The sequence below is a fragment of the Prionailurus viverrinus genome, chromosome A2, assembly GCF_022837055.1.
Source record: "Prionailurus viverrinus isolate Anna chromosome A2, UM_Priviv_1.0, whole genome shotgun sequence".
In the NCBI taxonomy this organism is placed as follows: Eukaryota; Metazoa; Chordata; class Mammalia; order Carnivora; family Felidae; genus Prionailurus; species Prionailurus viverrinus.
Genome location: NC_062562.1, coordinates 126,965,207 through 126,988,440, shown reverse-complemented (window position 1 = coordinate 126,988,440; position 23,234 = coordinate 126,965,207). Strand labels below are relative to the sequence as shown.

At 46.1% G+C, this 23,234-nt stretch overlaps 1 protein-coding gene across 1 annotated transcript in view; it reads right to left on the bottom strand.

Annotated features, from left to right (window-relative positions):
• The window catches only part of EEPD1 (endonuclease/exonuclease/phosphatase family domain containing 1), a 113,372-nt gene extending 90,479 nt beyond the window's left edge, over positions 1-22,893 (bottom strand). Inside the window, exons 1-2 of the mRNA XM_047850822.1 lie at positions 22,457-22,893; positions 20,924-21,991 (exon numbers count right to left, since the gene is read on the bottom strand). Of these exons, the coding sequence (XP_047706778.1) occupies positions 20,924-21,801 (878 nt within the window). The 5' untranslated portion in view covers positions 21,802-21,991; positions 22,457-22,893. The remainder of the gene's footprint in view (positions 1-20,923; positions 21,992-22,456) is intronic.
• Between the last annotated feature and the right edge of the window lie 341 nt (positions 22,894-23,234).

Sequence of the window (23,234 nt, the reverse complement as noted above, 5' to 3'; positions counted from 1 at the left end):
CTGCTGATTGTGCAAGTCTGCAAACCACTGCACGTAGATAAGCTTCTACGTGGTTGCAATCCTGTTTCTAATTTTAAAATAATGCATCCCTACCGCCACCATCCTTAGAGCACCACCAATATTCTTGATATCGTATATTCTTGGTTATATACAGTAAAACCTTGGTTGCGAGCATAATTCGTTCTGGAAACACACTTGTAATCCAAAGCACTTGTATATCAGAATGAATTTCCCCGTAAGAAATAACGGAAACTCGGAGGATTCATTCCCCAACCCAGAAATATTCATATAAAAATGATTACAATACTGTAATATAACACAAAACGATGAAGAAAACACAAACTATAAAGTAAAATAAACAAATTGACCCACACTTATCTCTGATAAACCTTTGTGGCTGACGTGAGGGAGACAAGAGAGAGGAAGGTTATCGCGTAGGATGACTTTCACCATCACTAACAGAATCACTGCTCTCTGTTGGCTCAATGGAATCTTTTTCTTTTTGTGCAACTTTAACAAGGAACCTATCCAATGACCTAGAATGAAGCAAAGCATTCCTTACTCTTGTTTGGACAATCAAAGGACCGTCCATAGGTGCTCTGAAGTGACCAAAAATACACTAGTGCCAGTGCTGGGCACCTTCCAACGTTTGGAAAAATCACTGGTTTCAGCCAAACACCGCAGCCTGAGACCGAGCATCCGAGCATGGGAGCCGATCAGCCACAATCCCGCAACAAGAGATAGAGGGAGAGGGAGAGGGAGGGGGAGGGGAGAGAGAGAGAGAGAGGGAGTGAGAGAAGGAGAGGGAGAAATGAACCGCTGGTTCAGCTGTGATCATGCAACGTTTGGTGTCACATAGAACTCATATTGCAAGACATCGCCCATTTACCAAGTTAAAATTTATTAGAAATGTTTGTTTGTCTTGCAAAACACCACTCGCAGAACAAGTTACTTGATCCAAGGTTTTACTGTATATATAGTTACCGTATGTACATATATACACATACATGTATAGAATTTCTATATGGCATTTCTATACATAGTAATGCTAAAAGGATGAGATAAAATTCATATCAATAAAACTCCAGGGAATTGCCAGCCCCCGCTGGCCCAGCAGTGGCGGGGGGGAGGGAAAGGCTGATTACCAGAGTAGGAGCTAAACAACAGAATCCCTCAGATTAAAATGGAAACATTGCTTTGTTTAATTACATTTTTAAAATACATGCGTAGAAAAACTGAAGAGCATCTCCACAGGAAAAAGTTGGTGTACAGGTGAGCAGATGGCTAATGGGTAAGCTCTTTTATTCCATGCAAAGAAAGCATTTCTAATTTAGGGCTTTAAGATCCCAGGAGATCAGATGGAGAAAGATTTTTACCTTGGAAAGGTACCATCCTGTAAAATGCTAAGGTCATATGTCTTTTCCAGTTTAAGTCAAACCTACGGAAGACAAAACGGAGCTTTCTCTGGAACAAAGACCCAAAGAGAAAGGGTTCCAGACGTGAGGCCTCCCAAGATGAACAGAACAAACACTTAGCAGGCTATTTCCCCGGGGCAACTGAACCAGGAAGGCAAGCCAGCACTTGAAAGACACAGCTGTTCTTCAAGGGTTGGTGATCAAGTGCCAGGCACGGTGCTGGCGTAAGTGATATAGGTGGCATTGGTGGGCACGCCCTACTTTGTGGGGCTCATGGCAGGTAGAAAGTAATGACCAGTGCTGAAGGGCTTGGGAAGGGCCTGATCCAGGCTCCAGGCTGGCTTCTCCCGGAGCCACAGGGATACAAGCACCTACAGAAAGAGAAAATGGTGGAGAGACCCTCCCAGGAAGAGCCCAGATGGGGAAGGGGAAGCATTCCTGACTGGCAGAAGCACAGAGAGCTGAGAGATGGCTGGAGAGCTTAAGGTGAGGCCAGAGACAAAGGAGACCCAGTTGGGGTGGGGGTCCCTATTACTACAGGGAGTCTGGACTCTACCCAAAGAGCTATGGGGAACCACCTACCACGGGGTTTTCAGAAAGATCAAGTTGTCCTTTTAGAAGCTGCAGCCTAATTGCAGCATGTGGAAAGGAAGGTGCAGGAGGCTCAGAGGCAGGCCTGGGCCAAGACAGAGAAGGAAATGACAAGTGCCTTGAATACCGATGACGATAATGATGGTGGTTACGATAACACCAGGATGAGAGGAAGCTGTACGTGCTTTATACTCACTAATTCAGTTACATGTCCCAACAACCTCCGAGGAGGTACACTATGCCCCCCCCCCCCATTTTCCAGGAGAAAAGGATGAGGGATAGAGGGTTTAAGATTTACCTTAAGTGAGATACTTGTTAAAAAGGCCGATGAAATACAGACACAGAAAAACTGCTGAGAAGTCAAATAAGATATTACCTAAAGCACAGAGCGATAACTCTTTGATCACTTTAGTGAGGTACAATTTACATGCCATAAAATCCTCCCATTGCAAATGTACAATTCAACGATTTTTAGGAAACTTACAGTCACACAATCATCACAACCCAGTTTTAGAGCACGTCAATCCTCCCCGAAAGCTTCCTTGTGCCCATTTGCCATCATACCAGCCCCACTTTCTCTCCCTAAAAATTTAAGCATTAACAATATAAGCCAAAATATGCTTTATCATTTTTCGATTCATTATTTTTCTTTCCACAGAAGACACTCAAGGTGTCTTGAGGAGAACCAAGTAGCTTTATTTTTAGGTTGTACAACTTTATACCATATGCTATTTCCCTCCCACATCTTCTTCCTTACTGAAAATGATTTAGTCTGCTTTTTGGCATTAGCAATTTATTTAGGATTGTATTTATAATACAGCCAAGCACATATCAAATTAGCATGATCTAAAGTCAAATACGATTATCTTCTTAATTTGAGAGGTTTCTCTGCACACACAAAAAACAATACTTTATTTCAACTGGGCTTTTGTGTTTATTTTAAGGGAGGGTCATTAATAAGTGAAAATGATAACATCCCCCATAGAAGTATGAACACTAATGCTTGAGTATCTGAAACCCTGCTAATATTTTCCCTACACATCCACAACTGTAATAGTGATGTTTCTCAGCACTGGAGGACAGAAATAATTTTATTCAAATAGCCATTGCATAAGAGAACTTGTTGAAGTCCCTAAGCTCCCATGAGACCCAATTTTTCTATTGTAAAATGGGGCCCAGAGATAATTAGATCTACCTCTTCTTCCCTTCCAGGTTTTTGCTCTGCCCCAGACTGTGTGAGGGAAGGGATTCTCTCCAGGCCACTCCTGCACTGATTTGCAGTCCAGCAGGTGCATCGATCTCCCTTGGGAAGGCCTTGCTTTGTCCTCTTTAGGGAGGGGCCTTTGCTCAGCATTCCTGCCCTTCCCACATCCCAGGTTCACCCCCATCACCAGGCAGGTGGGTCAGTTTGTGGCTCCCAAGTTCCTTCTTTACTCAGCAGTCCCAGCATGGGTCGGGGGTGCAGAAGGGTTATCAGGCCTCACCTCCTCATCCCGGCTTTCTAGTCCACGCAAATCCCACCGGCTCCATCCACACCACATGCTCCATGGTGGAAACCGTATATGCCCCAGCCTCTGCCCCGCCCCCCAGTTCTCCAGCTGTGAGAAGTCACCCACGCCCCTTCTTCAACCTCACTGGAACAAAGTGGTCTTCTTGTCAGCCCCTCTGGCTTCCCTCCTTCCCTTTCCAGTCCATGCCCCAGGGTCCAGCACTTCTACCAAAGCCAAGGAAAATCAGCCAGGCTGAGCCCTTGTCCCCACAGTAGTTACATTGTTCTCTGTGCCTTCTTTACAAATGGCTCCAGATTTGTACAAATGGCTCCCAGGGGACATTCATTTGGCAATGAATGTTTGCAGACATTTTTGGTTGTCACACCTGGAGAAGGAGGGTGCTCCTGGCATCTAGTGGGTAGAGGCCAGGGATGTCACTAAACATCCACAATGCACAGGCCAGTCCCCACAACCAAGAATTATCTAGTTCAAAATGTCAGAATGTGAATCTATCATAACCTCAAAATGAAAAAAATTTTTAAGTCAAAATTACTAAGGCTGAGAGACGTCATTCTAAGGCACATCCTTTATTACATGTGAGGGCATAATTCACTGAGTAGTTGACTATTAAGTTTTTTATCTTAAAAATGGGTGTGTGTTTCGAAGAAGATTCTAAGAGAGACGTGTAACAAATGTCCTTTGATCCAGGTATCCACACTTGCATAGGGTCTGGATGTGGGCCAGGTTTGTAACCATTCACCTGGTGAAAGCCATCAGAGAGAAGGCCAGACAGAGTCTTAGAGGAAATGGACGGCACGTGAAGGGGCCTGGACATATAAAACAATGAACAACCGGTAGCAAATGCCACCCTCGGCTCATCCAGAGGCTGCCTGGCAGAGAAAACAGGGCTTGGGTAATGTGGGCAAAGAGGCAGTGACTGATCCAGGGACAGTTAATATCCAGGGCCATGGATTTCAACTGTGATTTGTACAGTGGAGGCCCCTCCCAGGCCCCTCACCCAGAGAAGCTCTCCTTTCATTGGCTTCCCCATGTGTGTGACTTCATTTAAGAAAAGGTTTTGTTGGTTACAAAGAGTTTTAAAACCACTGTGAGGGCCTATATATGAGTGTATCAGTCAAGATTCTTGATTGCAAGCAACAGACACCAACAGTGACTGATTTAAGCAGAAAAGTACTTCACTGACAGCATATCAAGAAGCTCAGACCGGGCAATCAGGAATGAGAGGCAAACATGCCCCAGAACCGGGGTGTGAGAAGCCCTCTGCCACAATTCCAAACTCGAAGTTGCAGCCTGTGCAGCCAACAGCACCACCCTTGCACATCACTAACTGCCAGCAGCCACACCCTCTGCTGTCCCAGAGACACGATCCTGTGTAAACTGTCCCCACGGCCAGAGCGAGCTCTTCACGTCCCTGAGCTGTCAGTGCCACAGGCTCCCAACTCAAAGATTAGGATGGACGCATCCACCTGCAGAGCCTGCAGAGCAGCTAGGCCCTAGCTGCAAAGGATGCTGGGAAAGTGAGCGTCTGCATTTCCAAGTCCTTAGAAGGAAGGTAATATTCCAAGCACCGATGGGGTGGGGTGGAACAGATCTAAAAGAATGACCGTGGGATAAAAGGGCTCTGGGTTCTCAAGGAAGTAAAATGCATTGACAAGAGGGGGGAAAGGCTTAAGTACCATTTATATATATTTTTTGCATGTTTTAAATGTTTCACATCAAAATTAAAGGCGCCTACTTGGACACCAAACACAAACTACAGTTTGGCCTTAACTATGCAAATGACCTAAGTCATGGCACCTGACATTGACTTTAGCAGCCACCAGGCCATTTGGAAACCTGATAGAAAAAGAAATTTCTCATTTTCACCTGGGTTCTTTTAGGTAAAATCAGACACCAGGTACTATTGGGCTTGGCTGAAGCCAACTACAGAGGAGAACTTAGAAGTAATTAGTTAGAAGGCAGTGCACAGCCAAATGCATACAGGTCCTCCCAACTTGACTTACTGAGAAAGTGGAAGAAGAAAGAAGCAATTAACACTAAAGATAAAGATCTATTTAAAACGATGGGTATATTTATAACTCACACATACCCAGACACTCTGTGGGTGGAGGCATGTACAGACATATGTCTGTGGTCAGACACACAGGAATCCACGAACACGTGAGAAGCAAATAAGATTTATAAAAATGAGACTCCATAAATAATGTTTGAACTATTAAAAATAATTCTAGGGTCTTTGATCTCAAATTTGACCAAATGCGACTCGCGGCTAGAGTTGTTCTGCACAAATAACATTAATCCGTTAATTTTAAACTTAAACATTTAGAATTTAGGGCCACTACTTTTTTTTTTCTTTTGGTTTAAGCCAGTGGAACGTGTTTTGGCTCTCCCACCGAGTCCACTCATATTTGTAGATCTACTCATACAGGAAGGGCACTCTAGAGCGCCTGGCTGGCTCATTTGGAAGAGCCTGCCACTCTCTTGATCTCAGGGTTGTGGGTTCAGGACCCAAGCTGGGTGTAGAGATTACCTTAAAACATAAATAAACTTAAAAAAAAAAAAAGAGGACAATCTTAAGTCTAGAATATAGTCAGAGAATTGATTTATCCTTGAAAAATATGAATCATAGAGAAAGGCAAAATGAAGTAACATTATTTAGGGTGAGAGGATAAGGTGAAAGGCGATTAAACCGAGCCTTCCAAATGTCACAGAGCTTCTGACTGGCTGGTTTTTACTTCTACCAGGAAACAGTCAGCAAAATAGGCCTAAACGACAAATTAAGGATGTACAGCAAGTGGAGGAAGAGCATTGTGGTAACAAGGACAGTTAAACACTAGAATGAATAACAGAACAAAACTGTAGAACTTCATTCTCTGGGGATTTTAAAAACAGGGAATCAAAGTATCTACGATCTGACCTAACAAAGAATGCATAGGACCTCCATGGAGAAATATGTTAAGATCCATGAAATGTTCCAAAAGAAGATTTAAATAAATGAAATACAGATGTTCAAAGAAAGGGGGACTTAACGTCGCACTGACGTCAGATTTTCTCAAACTTCATTTATAAAGTCAGTGCAATCCCAGTCAAAATTCCCAAATCCCCAACAGGATGTTTGAGATGCAAACTGATTCTAAAATTTACATGGTTAGGGAAACTTTTTAGTAGGAGAACAGAGGGGACTCACCCGACCAGATGCCACAGTATCAGTGTGGGAACAACATAGGAGCACACAAAGGGGTCATTAAATGTGATGCTAATGGCGGCATCCCAAATCAGTGGGGAAAGGATAACTTGTTTGCAGATGGTATTAGGAAAACTGGAAAGACTAAGAGTGGATTCTCCACCTTATGCCTACACAGAGATGTTCTCCAGATAGATTAAAAACTTAGATGCAAAAGAAAACTATGAACTGAGGCGGAGAGGAAAATGTAGACATGAACTCGGGGTGAGATGGGTTTGTGAAACAGCAGCCAAAAGGGAAGCTACAGGTTCAACCATATCAAAATAAAGAGTTTCTGTTGCTTGAAGGCTACCAAAGACAAAGTTGACAGGGGGTGATGGACTGGGCGAAGAGCTTTGCAATCTCTGTGGACTGGCATCTAGATCGTGCACAAACACTTCCAAACAGCTAAAAATAATAATAATAACAATAAAAATTTTAAGGAAATTGTAAAATTTATGAAATGAGCAAAAGTTGAGAAAAGTTGTTCCCCAAAGAGGAAATCCAAATGGTTGAAAAGTATGTGAAGGACATGCTGGCCTCGCTGGTGGCAGGGAGCCCAAGGCGGACTGGTTTGTCCCCATCTGGAGATGGATAAGTATGTGTGGTCCCCACCCTCACGCACGGCCAATGACTAAGCAGTAGTCAGGAGCAAAGGACTAGCTGGCAACCATAAAAATACAAGGTTTCTTCAGATTAAAAACACTCCATTTTTAAAATCTACGTCTCAGGCTATGTATTTAACACTTCGTACTGGAGATCTATGGAAGGGGATGAATGGGGAAGTGGATGAAGAAGACATTTGACAAATAAAACAAAATGGCAGTGGGGCCTAGCATTGACTGGTGACAGAGTGCCATAAACTGAAGAGCATGACTGAAATCTCCACAGCCAGGTTCAAAAGAATAAGGAATTATAGAAATATTATATATAAAATTTCATTTGTCTGTGATGACTTAGGCAGACTCCCATGGACAGTGCTCCTTCAAGGTTCTTTCCTGGCTCAGGAATGTGATTTGCAGATATTGTTATGAACTATCCAAAGCTCGCCTCTCATTGCAGATCCTGGCGTACCGTATTTGGCTTTAGATAAAAAGAGCTAAAGTTTCATCCAAAACACATACCTTAAATATAAAAATCAGAGGACACCAAGTACTTCCCAAGGACAGTATTAAAAGTCCAGTGTAGACAGACTGCTCCAGCCAGAATAATGAAGCACAAAGTGAAATTCTCCAGGTTCCTTCCCAGATTGAGCAGGAGGATGGGGGTGGGGGGGGGGGGCAGGAATAGGGCGAGAGATATTTATTCCTGTAGGATGGCAAGCACTTTTTCCTATTACAGAGGAATTATTCTAGTTTAGGTTCCAGTATAATGACCCCATGATTAAGGGGCAAAGAAGAGGGGGGGAATACGGAATAAAAAGGGAGTCAGTATAAAAATATCTTGTATTTTATCAGCTTGGAAACAGGTGTGAAAACATCCCACCCAGATCTGCACAGACATTTCTCCAAGAAGATCTACAAATGGCAATAAACACACAAGAAGATGCTCAACATCATTAGTCATTAGGGAAATACAACTCAAACCCCTAATGATACACTACTTCATGCCCACCATGATGGCTATGACCAAAAGAGAATAACAAGTACTGGAGAGGATGTGGCAAAATAGGAGACCTCATATATTGCTGAGGGGAATATAAAATGGTACAGCCATTCTGGAAAAGAGTCCAGCGGTTCCTCAAAATGTTAGACATAGAATTACCGCATGACTCAGCAGCTCCACTCCTACATATATACCCAAGGGAAATTAAAACACAGGCCCACATGAAAACTTGCACATGAATATTCACAGCATTATTCATAATGGCCAAAAGGCAGAAACAACCCACTGTCCATCAGTTACAACTGGATGAAGAAAATGTGGTGTGTCCGCATAATGGAATATTATTCGGCCATTAAAAAAAAGAAATATACATGCTACAACATGGATGAACCTTGAAACATGCTAATAAGTAAAAGAAGCCAGACACAAAAGGCCACATATTATATAATCCCATTTATATAACCTATCCAGAATAGGAAATCCAAAGATACGGAAAGTAGCTGGCTGGTTACCAGAGGCTGAGGGAGGGAGGGGAGTGACTGCTAATGCATCACTAATATGGAGTTTTCTTCAGGGGTGATGAAAATGTTCTAGTATAGTGGTAAGGGCTGAACAACTTTGTGAATATACCAAAAAGCCACTGAATTGTACACTTCAGAAGGCTAAATTGTATGGCATGTAAATTACATCTCATTTAAAAAAAAAAATCCAGCACGCCAAAGTCCCACATTCCTGACTTCACCAGATGACAGAATGGGATGATTTCCTCAATACCAGCTGGGACCCACTCCGGGGAGTACCCTCCGATTAAACTTGTCTCCTCATGCTTTCTAGATATAAAAAATCTAGGAAATCTCCAAGTTTATGGACTCTCTGCCTGTGAATATGAAAGACGTTGGGCTCTGAGCAATTCTTCCTGGCTTTGAATTTCTGCTCCATGCTCACCAACCATCTGACTTTAAGCAAGTTTACTTAAATTCCTTAAGATACGTTTCCTTATATGTAAGATGGGGACACTCTACCTACCTCACTGGGATGGTGTGAAGGTAAAAGGCTTAGCAATCACACTTGGGGCAAAGTAAATAGGTCAATAAATGTCAGGGGTGGTCTCTTCTTTCCACAAATTCCTGATTGTTACTGTGCTGAAAGCAGGCTGTTCATATAGTCCAGGCGTGCAGATGGCATCACACGGGCAACTACAACAGAATGGCCACTTTGGAGGGAAACATGAGCCAGGGGAGTCCACAGCTGCAGCGCTTAACAACACAAGCCAAGGAGAGCTGAACTTGAGTTGGCTTCACGGTGGTCCCTCTGAATCTCACCTTCCCTCAACAATTCTAAAGGGTGCTACATTCTAAGGGGTAAACTCGCAGGCCAAGGGCAAGCCAGGAACTTGGCAAAGTGGAGCTGCTGCCTCGGTAGGGTGGGTAAAGGGTTTCAGGTCACTGCTAACGTTTCAGGAGAAAACCAAGCATTGGCAAGTTGCAAAGAGAGAAAGATCACAGCCCATAGGAGCTGATCCATGCTGATTGTGGCTGGCAAGAAAGCCATCTCTCTAATAGAGCAGACTGTCATCGGGAAACTCTAATACAATGATCTCTAGCATTTAAATGGTTAAACAACTACCTTGAATCATCATCTCTCCAGGAAAAACCCAGAGGTGCGGGTTCCTCACAAATAGCCAAGAAGGAATCCCTGGGCAATATATCTTACATCATTTTGTTGTAATAGGCTGAATTGTGTCTCCACAAGTCATACGTTGAAATGCTAACGCCCAGCACCTCAGAATGTGACTGTATTTAGAAGCAGGGTCTTTAAAGAAGTAATTAAGATAAAAGAGGCCCATTAGTGTGGCCCCAATCCAATATGGCTGGCATCCTTATAAGAAGAGGAAATTTGGACACACACAGGTACAGAGGGATGACCCTTTGAGACACAGTCAGAAGATGGTGTCATCTACAAACCAAAGAGAGAGACCTCAGGGGGTAAGTAAAAACCTGCCAACACCTTGATTTTGGACTTACAACCTCCCAAATAGGGAGATAGTAAATTTCAGTTGTTTAGGCCACCCAGTCTTTGGTAGTTTGTTAGGACAGCCCTCGCAAACCAATATACATCTTACCCATAGGAACAACCACTTTTTCTTCTCGGAATTGAAGGGCACATTTGGCAGAAATGGTGATCATTTTCCCTCTCTGTGGAAAAAGCCTCAGGATTGGAAGAGATCATTGTGATTTAGAAGAAATGTATACATTTAAATGGATAACCTTTACCTATACAACCAATCAATAAAAACACTGCAGCTGCTTTGATGAATGCAAACATTGCATTTGAAATCGGGGGTTATGGGTGATCTTGTCATCACCTCTCACTCTCCATCCAGTTTATTTCTCTTTTTTTCCTGAAGATCTATCTATCTGTGAATTGGGCAGTACCCCATCTAGCAAGTAGAGGGGAGTTCCCATCACCTAGTTTATTGCTATACCTTGTTTTGGTAGGTCAGTGACAAGAAATGCCTGATTTTCAAAGATTTGATAAACGGTTGAGAATGGCCGTTTTGAACAACCATCTCATGATCTCAGAAGCTCTTCAATTAAATTTAGTCAAGAGTTTAAAAGACAGAAGCAACTTCTCTTTCTAAGTTGAAGTTCTAACGATACCTAACAACTACTTGCATTTTTATTAGAAATGTTGGAAGCATTAATAGTAACATAATTGAAGATTACAAGTCAACCCCAAACAGTCTTGCCTGGCATTTAACTGAGGTCAGCACGTGGGTACTGCAATACAACGGTCTCTTACACAGGTTCACATGTATAGACATGTATTTAACTTTATAAGGTACTTTTTTTTTTTTTTTTACTTTATAAGATACTTTATCTAGTCCAGTCCATTTGCTTAAATCCCTCCCAGCTTGCTGTTATTCATGAATTTCATAAGCAGCCCATCTATGTCACAGAAGAAAATGCTGACTAGTACAGGTCTTAAGTCGAAAAAAAAAAAAGCTCATTACTTCTTCACCTCTTTTATTTCTAAAAGTTGCAAGAGAGTTTTGGGGGGTGTGGGAATTTGGGGATGATGAGCCCTTGACCTTATAACTAGTAACAGTTTTTGAGTCCATCTTCTAGAGAAAAGAATAGTGGGTCAGTAACAACCTGTAGTCACTGCCAGAGATCTGCAACATACATACAGTGCAAATATTGTCTCTAGGCTACATAAATAATATAACTTGGGCCCAGGTGCCCAGATACCAGTATTTTTTAAAACAACACAAGTATTCTCCTAACCAACTTCTACTCGAGGGGACCCACCAGACTATCCTTAGTCCCTTTGGAAAACATACCAAGGGACGGATGCCCATGGCACATGGAGTACTCCTGGCTAGATCAACTGTGCATCATGTGTTTACCCAGGGTCAGCTGTATCCATCCCCAAATTTGTTTATGTCAGCTGTATGTGTTACTGTGGTCTTCTAAAATGTGACATCAACTGATGACACAGGGGTGTAAGCAGAACGAGAAGTGGTTTCTAAGAAAACTAAGACAAATGCTTGGGAAGCTTGCATAAGAGCAAGTCGTTTAAAGAAACTGTTGTCATAATAGGTGTGGGCAAGACAACTGTTAAAGACTGAAAAGTCATAAAAATACAGTTTCCTGCACTCAGATTGCTTTGCAAATATCCTTGCTCCACTCTGAAGAAACAAATATAAGAGACACACACAGGTATCATTATAGATCAGTATATTTATGAAAGATCATGACCTAGGGAATTCAAACCAAGTTGGTGAAGGAGAATGTCTAGTCTAGGATGCAGGCAGGCAGGCTAGGGCAATGAATGAAATACAGGTACATGGAAAAGTATTAGTGAACTCAGACTCGTTTTTATCATTAAACTTTAGAGTCTAATTTCTTGGGTTATAATCCAAGCTCTACCACTTAAAAGCTGTACGATCTTGGAAAAAATCACTCAGCTTCTCTGAATCACCTCTCTATATCTGTACAAGAGGAGTAGTGATGATACCCATTTGTGACCTCAGTCCCAGGAGTCGTCAGCGTTAGTTATCATTGTTTCTGTTCTTGGTACAATGACCACTACCACATGGACACTAAGTACAGCCATCACTGGGTGATAGGAGGGACATGCAGTATTTTGCTGTTTTTTAAAAACAAAAAACAACGAGTCTTCAAATTAAAAACAACGGGGAACCACTTTGCAAAGAACTGACCGGTAACGTGACACAGTAACCTGACATTGCAGAGGCTGCCCGCCAAGCACAGAAGGTCAGCGCCCTGGGTCTACTGGCAGAAGAGTCCACGGCCTAATGCCACTCATGGTACTTCAAGGCCACTAAAATGCTTACTTTTTCGCCACTTAATTAAAAGAATACTGCAAAAAATTTTAAGTCAGACTAGATTTGCTTAGTGAAAATATATTCTGAAGTTACATTTTTTTAACAGAGTATTGGATCAGTATTTTTAAAAACAACAGTCCAAAAACAAAACAAAACAAAACAACCCACAACAATCCATCCGATGAGATCTGCTTTAAAAGACATCGTGAGGGCGCCTGGGTGGCTCAGTCAGTTAAGTGTCCCACTTCGACTCAGGTCACGATCTTGCAGTGCACGAGTTCGAGCCCTGCATTGGAGCTCAGAGCTTGAAGCCTGCTTCGGATTCCGTGTGTCCCTATCTCTCTGCCCCTCTCCGTGCTCACTTGCTCTCTCTCTCAAAAATAAATAAACATAAAAAATTTTTTTTGAAAAGGCACTGTGTTTTTTAGCACAGGCTGAGAAAGATAAAGTACAGATTTCACTCACTGACTTCTGGGTGAGCAAACAGGATTCAGATCCCTGGAATGTGATAAAACCACACTCAAAATGCACACAGCCTTCAATGCGGCAACAATATTCTCTTGGCTGAACCACTATGTTTCGGGAGTTTATGGTGGCCTCTAGATAAAACCATTGAAGGCCCAACTTAACAGCTTAATCAGGTAATGGCTGAGCCAAAATAGAATTCCCAGGAAATAGGGCTGCTGGAAACAAATGACAAAGCAACACAGGCAGGGATCTGTGCTCAGTAAAGAAAACCCAGGGTTTCTCTACCCAGGAGTTTGGTGAAAGAATTCAAGCCTTGTCTTTAAAATGAAACGTCTACTCTGAGCATACCTCCCCAGGGTTCCTATCCGGCTGTTTGACAGCTGTCAATCCAAATATTACAATAAGAGCTGTTGTCCAGACCACACCTATGTACAGTCACAGGCAACAGTCAGGGAGCTTCCGAGCCTCCTAAGTATTTGTTGAGGACCACGTGCCTGAAAGCAGAGCAGGGCATCTTTGTGGCATCTGTGGGATGTTTCAATGCTGGCAGTCACTGGTGTGAAATTTCCACTCAACTGTTCATCCCTGCACTCAGACCGGGTGTCTGTGATGAGCACATCAAATTTGAATGAAACGCATCATTTTGTTATTGGCAGAGACCGTTATTAAGGAATTCTGAGATAAAATCTTTTTGTAAAGTAGGGGAATTTTGAGATAAAAATAACACGCTGCAAATAACACATACCTCAATACGATTCTCTGCTGTGAGGCACCGTTCATGGAAACCTGCTGTGTTCCCCGCTTGAATATTTCAGATTATAAGCCTGGGCAGTGAGCCAGCCTGGACCCCTGAGTGTCAGGAACTGCAGGGGCGGGGGGGGGGGGGGGCTGCTGACTTTCACCCTGAGGGCCATGACGCTCTTACACCTCAGATCCCACCCTCCTCTCAACCACCCTCCCTCCCAACCACCTGCCTTGGTTCTATCCCCTCATCTTTCCTCTCTACTGAGGACTTCACATACCTCCAGAGCTGAGCAGACAGGTACCAGATCCCTGTGATTAAGCTTCACCTCCTCCCTTCTAGCACGTGGCACCCTGGTAAGTGCCAGTGAATGCATCCCCTTGTAAGACTGTGAGGGTAGGCTTGATGACAGGGTAGGCTCTCCCTGTGTCCCCAACCCAACTGGGGAAGAGACAAGGAGTAGGTGCTCAATCAATATTGAATTAAACTCATTTAAATGTCTCTTAATACAAATAGCTACCCCAAACCCGCCAAATATGCCCTTGTTACATGTATAATTGATAGTTAAAAGAAAGTGGCCCCATTAGACACCTGGTCTGAACAGAGGACAGACCACAAGACCTCTTCCTCTATCCACTACGGACTGAGACCTGCCTTGTCCAAAAGGAGCACTGTGTACCTGTCCAGAGTGAGGCAAGAATAGAGGGGAGGGGTGAGGCCGGCAAGTTGCATCATGTCAACACAACATAGAGGTGTGTGAGCTAGCCCGGGATTCCTCACCTCTGAGCCTGTTTTCTAGGGATCCACATGGTTAATCCCCACAACATCTTGAATACACGCAAGGCTTTCCAGTCTTTGCCACTAAAGGATGCTCTCATCTCCACCCCACTCTCCCTTCTCGCACTCACTATCCTCTGTAGCCTTTCTTCTGAAATCTAACTTTCTCAATCTGTACCCACTACCCACCTTCCAGGACCTGCTCCAAGTGCCTCCCCCAACCCCAGCAGCTAGAACAGGCTGGTAACAGGTTAAGTCGCCAACCTCTGCTTCTAATCCTCTGTGGCCTCCTCCTGGGAAAATAAGAGCCGTGGAGGCCCCACCCATCTGGCCCTGCCTCCCCCTGCACCCCCAGCCACCCACCGCTCCCAGAACTCTGGTTTCTGTCTGGAGCAAGCATGCTCAGGGCCTTTGCACTTGCTGGTTCCTCTAGGGGAGTACCCTTTCGCCCAACTTTTCCTATGCCTCCTTCTCATCCATCAGCTTTAGCTGAGGCCTTCCTTGTCCCCCATCCACCTCAGCAGGCTTCTCTTCAACCAGCCACCATCCTCCTCAGCATTTACCACTATCTGTAATTATCTATTATGCATTGACTTGTCCATTTCTCCACCTTACATGGAAGCTCCATGAGAGCAGGGACTGTGTCTTGTTATTAGGAGTCGGACACAGAACCCAGTACCCTTATAAGAGCTCAAAAAATATCTGCCGAATGAACAGATAATAAAGGAATGAATATCCCTTGGGAGAAGCAATACTATCAAGCCTCCAAAATCAGATCCCAAATGGGCCCATCTTTCTTGGAAGATAAACTAACATCTTCCCCTTTGGTGAAATAAAGTCTGCATGGTGCACACACCAGGATTTCCCTTCATTCACACTATCTTCTCTTATTAATACACAGCAGTCTTGTTACTGACCACCTTTCCCTCTGGAAACCACCCAGAGCCCGTTGGCTCACAAAACCGGAACTCTACCTTGGAGTTGAGCCAAGGTCACAGACTCAGAGTTGAGGGGCTGGGTGGAGAGGCCCTGACGCCCTCCGGATTGCTCTACCTCTGGCCATAAGCCCTGTCCTTCAGAGGAACAAAAACAGGAAGGGAGCAGAGGCCTCGGGAGGCTTGACATGGTCCTAGGAGTCTAGGTGAAGCCCTGATGCCTGGCCAGCCTAAGACCCAAGACGGAGAGGAAAAAGCAGGTGTGCCAGGGGTCAGTGAAAGGACATGGTGTTTGGGAAGAGACACTCACACTCTCCACTCGAAAATCAGACAAACGCCTGGCTTCAAATCCTAACTCCGATCAACATTTCTGAAGGCCACACAGACGCTATTTAATCTGTCTGAGCCTCGGTTTCCATAGTCAAAACAGTTCTCCCAATTTCTACTGCAAGAAGACTGCTGGGCGTTTTGCCCCAGACGTTATGTCCGACTGCATCTCCCCACCTTTCAATCTCCCAGGATCAGCCCATTATTCATACAGGAAAATATAACCAGAAATCAATCACATTCAGTCACTTTCCCCCCAAAATCTGGGTTTCTCAGACTATTCTGAGGCTGAGCCGTACAAGCTGATTCACATTTACTTAACTGTGTTAAACAATAGGCCAGGCTGATTCCTGGATTTAGCACATGCATGTACACAGCAGCTACTCAATACGTATTTTTCAATGAATGAATCAAATGACAAGATGGCTTGTGTCTATATTGATCTTACTAATCAAGTCAGATCAACTAAAATCCCATTTCTCACAATCAGTACATGTTGCCAGGCACTAATTCACCTTGTGCTTGGATACTACAGACAGACATGTAGCAAGAAAACAGACTGAGACCATTATAAGGCCGAAGACTTTGACATGTTCTTTTCTGATGGGGAGAATGTGCAAGTGGGATATTTTCTTAATGTTTATTTCTTCTTTGACAGAGAGAGAGAGAGAGAGACAGAGAAAGAGCATGCATGTGTGCACAAGTGGGGGAGGGGCAAAGAGACAGAGGGAGACTCAGAATCCAAAGCAGGCTCCAGGCTCTTAGCTGTCAGCCCAGAGCCTGACGTGGGGCTCAAACCCCCAGACCGTGAGATCATGACCTGAGCTGAAGTCAAACACTCAAACACATGAGCCACCCAGGCGCCCCAGTGTGCAGTGGGATATTAAATCTCTTTATTTATTAATTTTTTTTTGGAGATTATCAAAGTCAGCGCCTCCAGGGCTTATACTTTCACAAACCAAAGGGACTTTTCAAAATAGGACAACTACTCAGCAAAAACCAAAAATTAAAAATTAATCTTCATTCCATATGTGAGCTGCCACCAGATTTTGTAAGGATGTTTAGCAGAAGTGTTCCTCTTTCTGCCTTGCTCCATAAACACTGAACAAGGGAAAACATTGCCCAAGACTGAGATTTGGCAAAGGAATCTGATGAAACCCATCTATTCTGTGCCATAGGGTGATGTCCCTGAAGGCTACTGGTGACTGGATGATTATCTAGTTTTCGGCTGTCCTACCTCAGTTTCCTGCAAAACACGGTTTCTTATTACTCACACATTCTTGTCCACCCAGCAGTAGCATCTCAAGGCAAAAAGGGACTCTAACTCTTTAGGGTCCCACACAGGTACCCTTTGGCCTAAGAAAACACACCTGCTAAAACAAACCCACAGAAAGGAAAATGAAGATCCAGTTAGTTATTCTCTTTGCAAAAGAAGTATTTTTTTCTTATGTTTTTTCAAGGGTTTTTTTTTTTTTCTTTCATTAGCTACATTTAACAGATGGAAAAACTGAGGCTTGGAAATGTTAAGGAATTTCACCAATTTTACACCGAAAAAGGTGGAGCCATGGGTTTTTTAAATGCCCTTACAATGGACTTATTTTCTTAAATGTGACTAGCACACAAATCAGCAAGTGCCCCTGATTGGGCAGAGGGCGGGATGCCTGAACAAGAGGTAGGATCAACGTGGCTTGCTTACAAAACACAGCACGCTTGCAAAGGGCACGGGACTGAAGTCAGAAGGTCTGGGTCCTAGTCCCAGCCAAGTCATTAATGAGCTATGGGATGGAGGCAAGTCATTTAACTTCTTTGGTTTTAGTTTCCTCACACAGAGATGGAGAATCATTGCTAAAAGCAAGCATTACCTACATCCAAGGTTAATGGGGAAATGAAATGAATATGGAAGCGTTAGACACTATGAAGACATAGCCAGAGGGGCGCCTGGGTGGCGCAGTCGGTTAAGCGTCCGACTTCAGCCAGGTCACGATCTCGCGGTCCGTGAGTTCGAGCCCCGCGTCAGGCTCTGGGCGGATGGCTCAGAGCCTGGAGCCTGTTTCCGATTCTGTGTCTTCCTCTCTCTCTGCCCCTCCCCCGTTCATGCTCTGTTTCTCTCTGTCCCAAAAATAAATAAACGTTGAAAAAAAAATTTAAAAAAAAAAGACATAGCCAGAATACTTGTGTTATATATATGTATGTATACATATATACGTATATATACACATATATACATACATACATACACACACACACACACACACACACACACAGGTGTGAAAATAAGAATCACCTAGAAAATCTCCTGCATCCATTCTTGCCCACACTAAATGTATTTCCTCTTGCTAATGAAGGCATCAATTGGATGGTGAGAGATTTCTGTGAATCAGGATGAACACACAGCCCTTGGAGAATGTGCACTGCTGTTCTGAGGACATGTGAGCCACTCTGGAACAGCCAGCCATCTTTTGGTACCCTAGGACAGCCACACAGGCAAAGGGATCCACTCCAGCTCTACAGGGGATCAAGCCCTAAGCCCATTACTATATGTTTACCAGATGCTAATAAGGTGCCGAGAACGCTCCAAACACATTGTGAACACGCAAAAGAAACCAAGACACAGGACAACACAGGGGGCCAAATGTGAGATATGTGACGAGGACCTAGGTCACTGCCCTGGCTACTTCTACGCCCTACTAGGTCTGGGTAAGCTCTAGCACTCTCACTTGAGGACAACAATTAAATGTCTTCAACAAATCATCATCCTTCTAGAACAAACCCTAACCCCATGCTGGATTCGACTTGCTAGCGCTTTCCCTGGCTGACCCAGGTCCACACTGCAGAGCAGAGCCCTCTCTGAGGCCAGCTGTTCCCTGCTCTCTCTCCCATTTTCTAGCCTTCACATTCACCTGTTCTAAAAGCGGAATAAGCCCTTTAGCTCTGGCCAGAAAGAACATCGTACGTTGGACAACTATAGGGATGATCAGAACGATCCAAGAAAACATAATACCTGGAAGGCTCTGCATGGATTCACTGGCCTTGTCAGAAAAGCCAGTAAGGGGGAGGTGGTGCTTTACAGCCAAAACAGGGGGCAGCTGATCACCCAGCACATAGTACAATGGGACTCAAACTTCAGTGAGCATCAGAACCACCAGGAGGATGCGTGAACACACAGAAACCCAGAGTTTCTGAGTCAGTAGCTGACGCTGATGCTGGTCCAGACAGCACACTTTAAAAACCACTGTCACAGTAAATGGACAAGAGCTGCCCGATCTGTCACTCCCCCTGGGCAATTTCAGATCTTGATTCATCCCCCCAAATTGAGCCTTAAGAAAACTGAGGAGGGGCGCCTGGGTGGCTCAGTCGGTTGGGCGTCCGACTTCGGCTCAGGTCATGATCTCGCGGTCCGCGTCAGGCTCTGTGCTGACAGCTCAGAGCCTGGAGCCTGTTTCAGATTCTGTGTCTCCCTCGCTCTCTGACCTTCCCCCTTTCATGCTCTGTCTCTCTCTGTCTCAAAAATGAATAAATGTTAAAAAAAAAATTTGAAAAGAAAAAAAAGAAAACTGAGGATAAGAATTAAACAGCCATCCGTCCTTTACCCTCCCTTCCCCTTTCCCATACATGCACCCAAGTTGCTATGGATGAAGAGAAACAACTATCAAGCCATTCCTGATAAATATCACCCAGCATCAAGTTCAGTTCTCACCTGTGAACAAGATGATTTTGCAAAAGGAGTGAGTTACAGTGCAAAACAGAGGACACAGCAGCGCAGGCAGAGTGCTGGGGAGCTCTCCCGGTCCAGTTCTCTGACCTGGTGCGTGCTCCCTCAGTCCTGTGATCAGAGTGTGCCACGGGGACAGTGCCAGGGAAACGGTGTGACCTGGTTTTCTCCTCACTCATTTATCCTGATGCTCTGCCACAATGCACTGTGATTGCCCGCTGAGAACTCACTTCGCATCACTAAACTGCTGCCACTGAACTGTCAGGCTCACCAACAATCCAGTGCAAAGGAAAGTAGCTAGTGGCCACAGACACACTACATGTCTGTCTGGTGGGTGGCAGGGCGTAATCCCTCAACACCAGGACCAGAGGATTTCTGGCCAAGAAGAGACCATTAAAGATATTTCTTTCCTTCCCCAAGCTGATTACATTATACACCACACTGTTTTACTAACAGCAGGAGTTACTGCTACAATAATATTGTTTTGTTTTACAGGGGGTTAATGGAAGCTCCTACAGAAAGCAGTGTTGTGAATAATGTAAACACGCTGCGATAAGAGCCCATCCTACAAGTCTCTTCTCCTGTGGTTCAAAATGGGAAAATCTGGCCAACAGTCACCACATGTCAGCCTGACCTTTCCTGGCTATGGGACAGGAGAGGTTACATACATTTGGGGTTGCAGTTGTGGGCCTGAACACCAACTTCAGGCTAAATAAGGAAAAAGAATGAGGAGTGATTCATTCACAGCATTTTGGTGAATATATAGCATGTATGTGTTTGCAAATACCTGGCCTTTAAGTGGATTTTGTGCACACAAATAGGCATATTTGGTGAAACAAAAGTGACTTTGTGTCTCATTTTTAAAAAAATCCCAACTAGCTCTTTCTCATATGCAAAACTGTGCAACGCTTCCCAGGTTCTGAGTGTCTGATCTGGTGTAAACCCCACGAAGTCCTCTAAGTCCAACAACATTTTCCAGAACAATAACACCAACACAATCTCCACTTACCCCAAAATTATGAATTGATCTCAGATACGCCAGGTTTAAGACATGGGCCACAAGCCCAGGTAGCTGTATTCAGAAAATTCTGGAGCAGGAGAGAGAGCTCAGCTGCAGGTGACAATGTTGGCTGGGGCCTCAAGAACACTGATTAAATAATCTTGCCCTCTCCCTACCCCCCCAAAAGTCCACTCATTTGCGTGTACAGATGAGGCCACGCAAGAACTGTCTTCACACCCCACCCCCTCCATGGTTCCTGTCCTCACCTGTTTTCCAGGAGTGTCATGCACACCACTTCTCGCACCCCGGGGTTGTTGGCCTTCTCCACTGAGCAGCCTTGCAAGTTCCAGGTGGCCAGCCTCAGCACCGGCCGCCCATCCCTTGTGCCTCCAAAGGCCTCCACGGAAGGACGAGTGGAGATAATCTGGGTGGGCCCCCCTGGCGGGAGGTCCAGATCCTCACTCTGCAGGCTCAGCGAGGTTGGGCTGGGGTGAGGCTTGGCGGTGAAGGTCAGGCCCCCATTGGTGTGGGTAGAGGGGGGCCTGGACCGCTCCGCGAACACCTGGTGCCGGATCCTGTCGAGGAAGGCGGCGTTGATACCGCCCATCCTCACCAGGTCCTCAACGCTGCGGAAGGGCCCATGCTCGCGGCGGTAGTCCACGATGTTCACAGCCATCTTCTCCGTGAGGCCTCGTATGCTCATGAGCTGAGCAGGGGTGGCCGTGTTGATGTTGACCCGTGGGGTGAGGGGCACAGTGGTGGCGAGGTGGTGAGGCTGCTGCTCAGCCAGCAGGTCCCGCCGCAGGGAACTGGGAGAGTGCTGCGCGGAGCTGCCCTTGCTGCTCACGCAGATCTCAAACTTGACCTGCTCCAGTTTGGTGGCACCCACGCCGCTGACCAGCGCCAGGTCCTCCACCTTTTTGAAGCCACCAATGTACTCGCGGTACTCCACGATGCTGCGTGCCACCGCACGCGTCACACCAGGCAGGGTCATCAGCTCCTCCTCTGTGGCCGTGTTGATGTTGAGCCGCTCCTGATTCACCAGGATGTTGCTGAAGTTGCAGGCCGCGCTGAACTTGCGGCTATGGGATAGATCCGAGGGGTCCCGCGGTATGGAGCGGTGGCAGCCCAGGGTGCTCCCCATGCCGGCCAGGGTCAGTGGCCCAGGGAGGCCTCACCACCGCAGAAGAACTCTCTGGCTATGGAGGAAGCCCAACAAACCTTACAGGCACAGAAGGAGGGAAGGTGCACGATGCAGGGAATGAAACGGTTACCAAAGACAAACACTAAATCTCCATGCCCAGGGTGTCCAAAAGTACCTTTCACTTGGCCACCTGGAAAACAAATTAATAAACACACAAATCGATTGGATCAGTTAATCAGTTTGCATTAGCATTCCCTACCTAGAGCAGGAGTTCTTAACCAGGAGTCTCAGGCTAATGGCTGTCCGTGAACCCCTGAACACACAGCGAGGCTGGCCCGTATGGATTTCCCTCTGAAGAGGTCTGGTTTTTATCACATTCGGGTCCAAAAAGGCTATGAGCTTCTTCTCTTGGAAAGAGACCTATCCTCATCAGTCCACACCTCTGATCCCTGCCTCTACTCTCCTCTCACCACCATCCCCCCTTAGGTCGCCCCTACCAGGGCTCAGGCAGCAGAGAGGGTGTATCTCCCACGCCCACCCCGCCGCCGGACATTCAGCACCACCTGCAACTTGGGAATCCCGTCCTCACTAGTATAGGCACCAAGAAGGGGTTTACGGACCCCCACCAGACCCGCCGCCAGTCCCCGCGCCCCACCTCTCCGCTGCTCCCCCGGGGCGTCCTTCCACCTGCGGCTCGGAAGCCTGAGCTCAACCCGGGACTGCGCGGGCCCCCTGCCTCCAGTTCTGGTGCCCGCGCAGGTGTGGGTCAGTGGCTGGGCCGCCTCGAGCCGCGCGTCCCGGCTCTTTCTGCGGGAGAAACTCTTAGAGTCGCTCTCCCAGAGCCAGCAAGAGCTGCAGGGCTGCGCGGAGGCGGCAGCGGCGGTGAAATCCGGCCGCCGAGGCTGCACCAGGACTTGCGGCGTCGCCGCAGTTGCGTTGATGGAAGCAAAAAGTCCTGCGCCCGACTCGGAGACGGGATCCGCCAGGACCGCGTCGGTGCCGAGTACCAAAGCCACGGCTCCAGTTCGCCGTCCGTGTCAAAGCCAAAGTCCTGGCGGCTCGGCCCGCGCCTCCGCCGGCACCACGGCCACGCCTCCCCCCGCGCGGCAACTCCTCCGGGGACTCCGGAGGGAACGTGGAGGCGGGGCCGAGCGCCAGACCAGAGCCCGGGAGAGCGGAACCAGAGAGCGTTGGGGCGGGGCCCTGGAGTGCGGGGGGCGGGGCCACGGAGCGCGGGGGCGGGGCCAGAACGCGAGAGGGTGGAGTGCGGGGCCGGCAAATCTGAGAGGCGGGGCCCTGCTGCGCGGGGGGAGGGCCCCGAGCGCGTGGGCGTGGAGATGGAATGCAGGAGCGCAGGGGCGGGGCCATGGCGGAAGGGGGCGGGCCACGGAGGCGCGGAGGCGGGATTTAGGGACTGAATGGGCGGGGCCGAT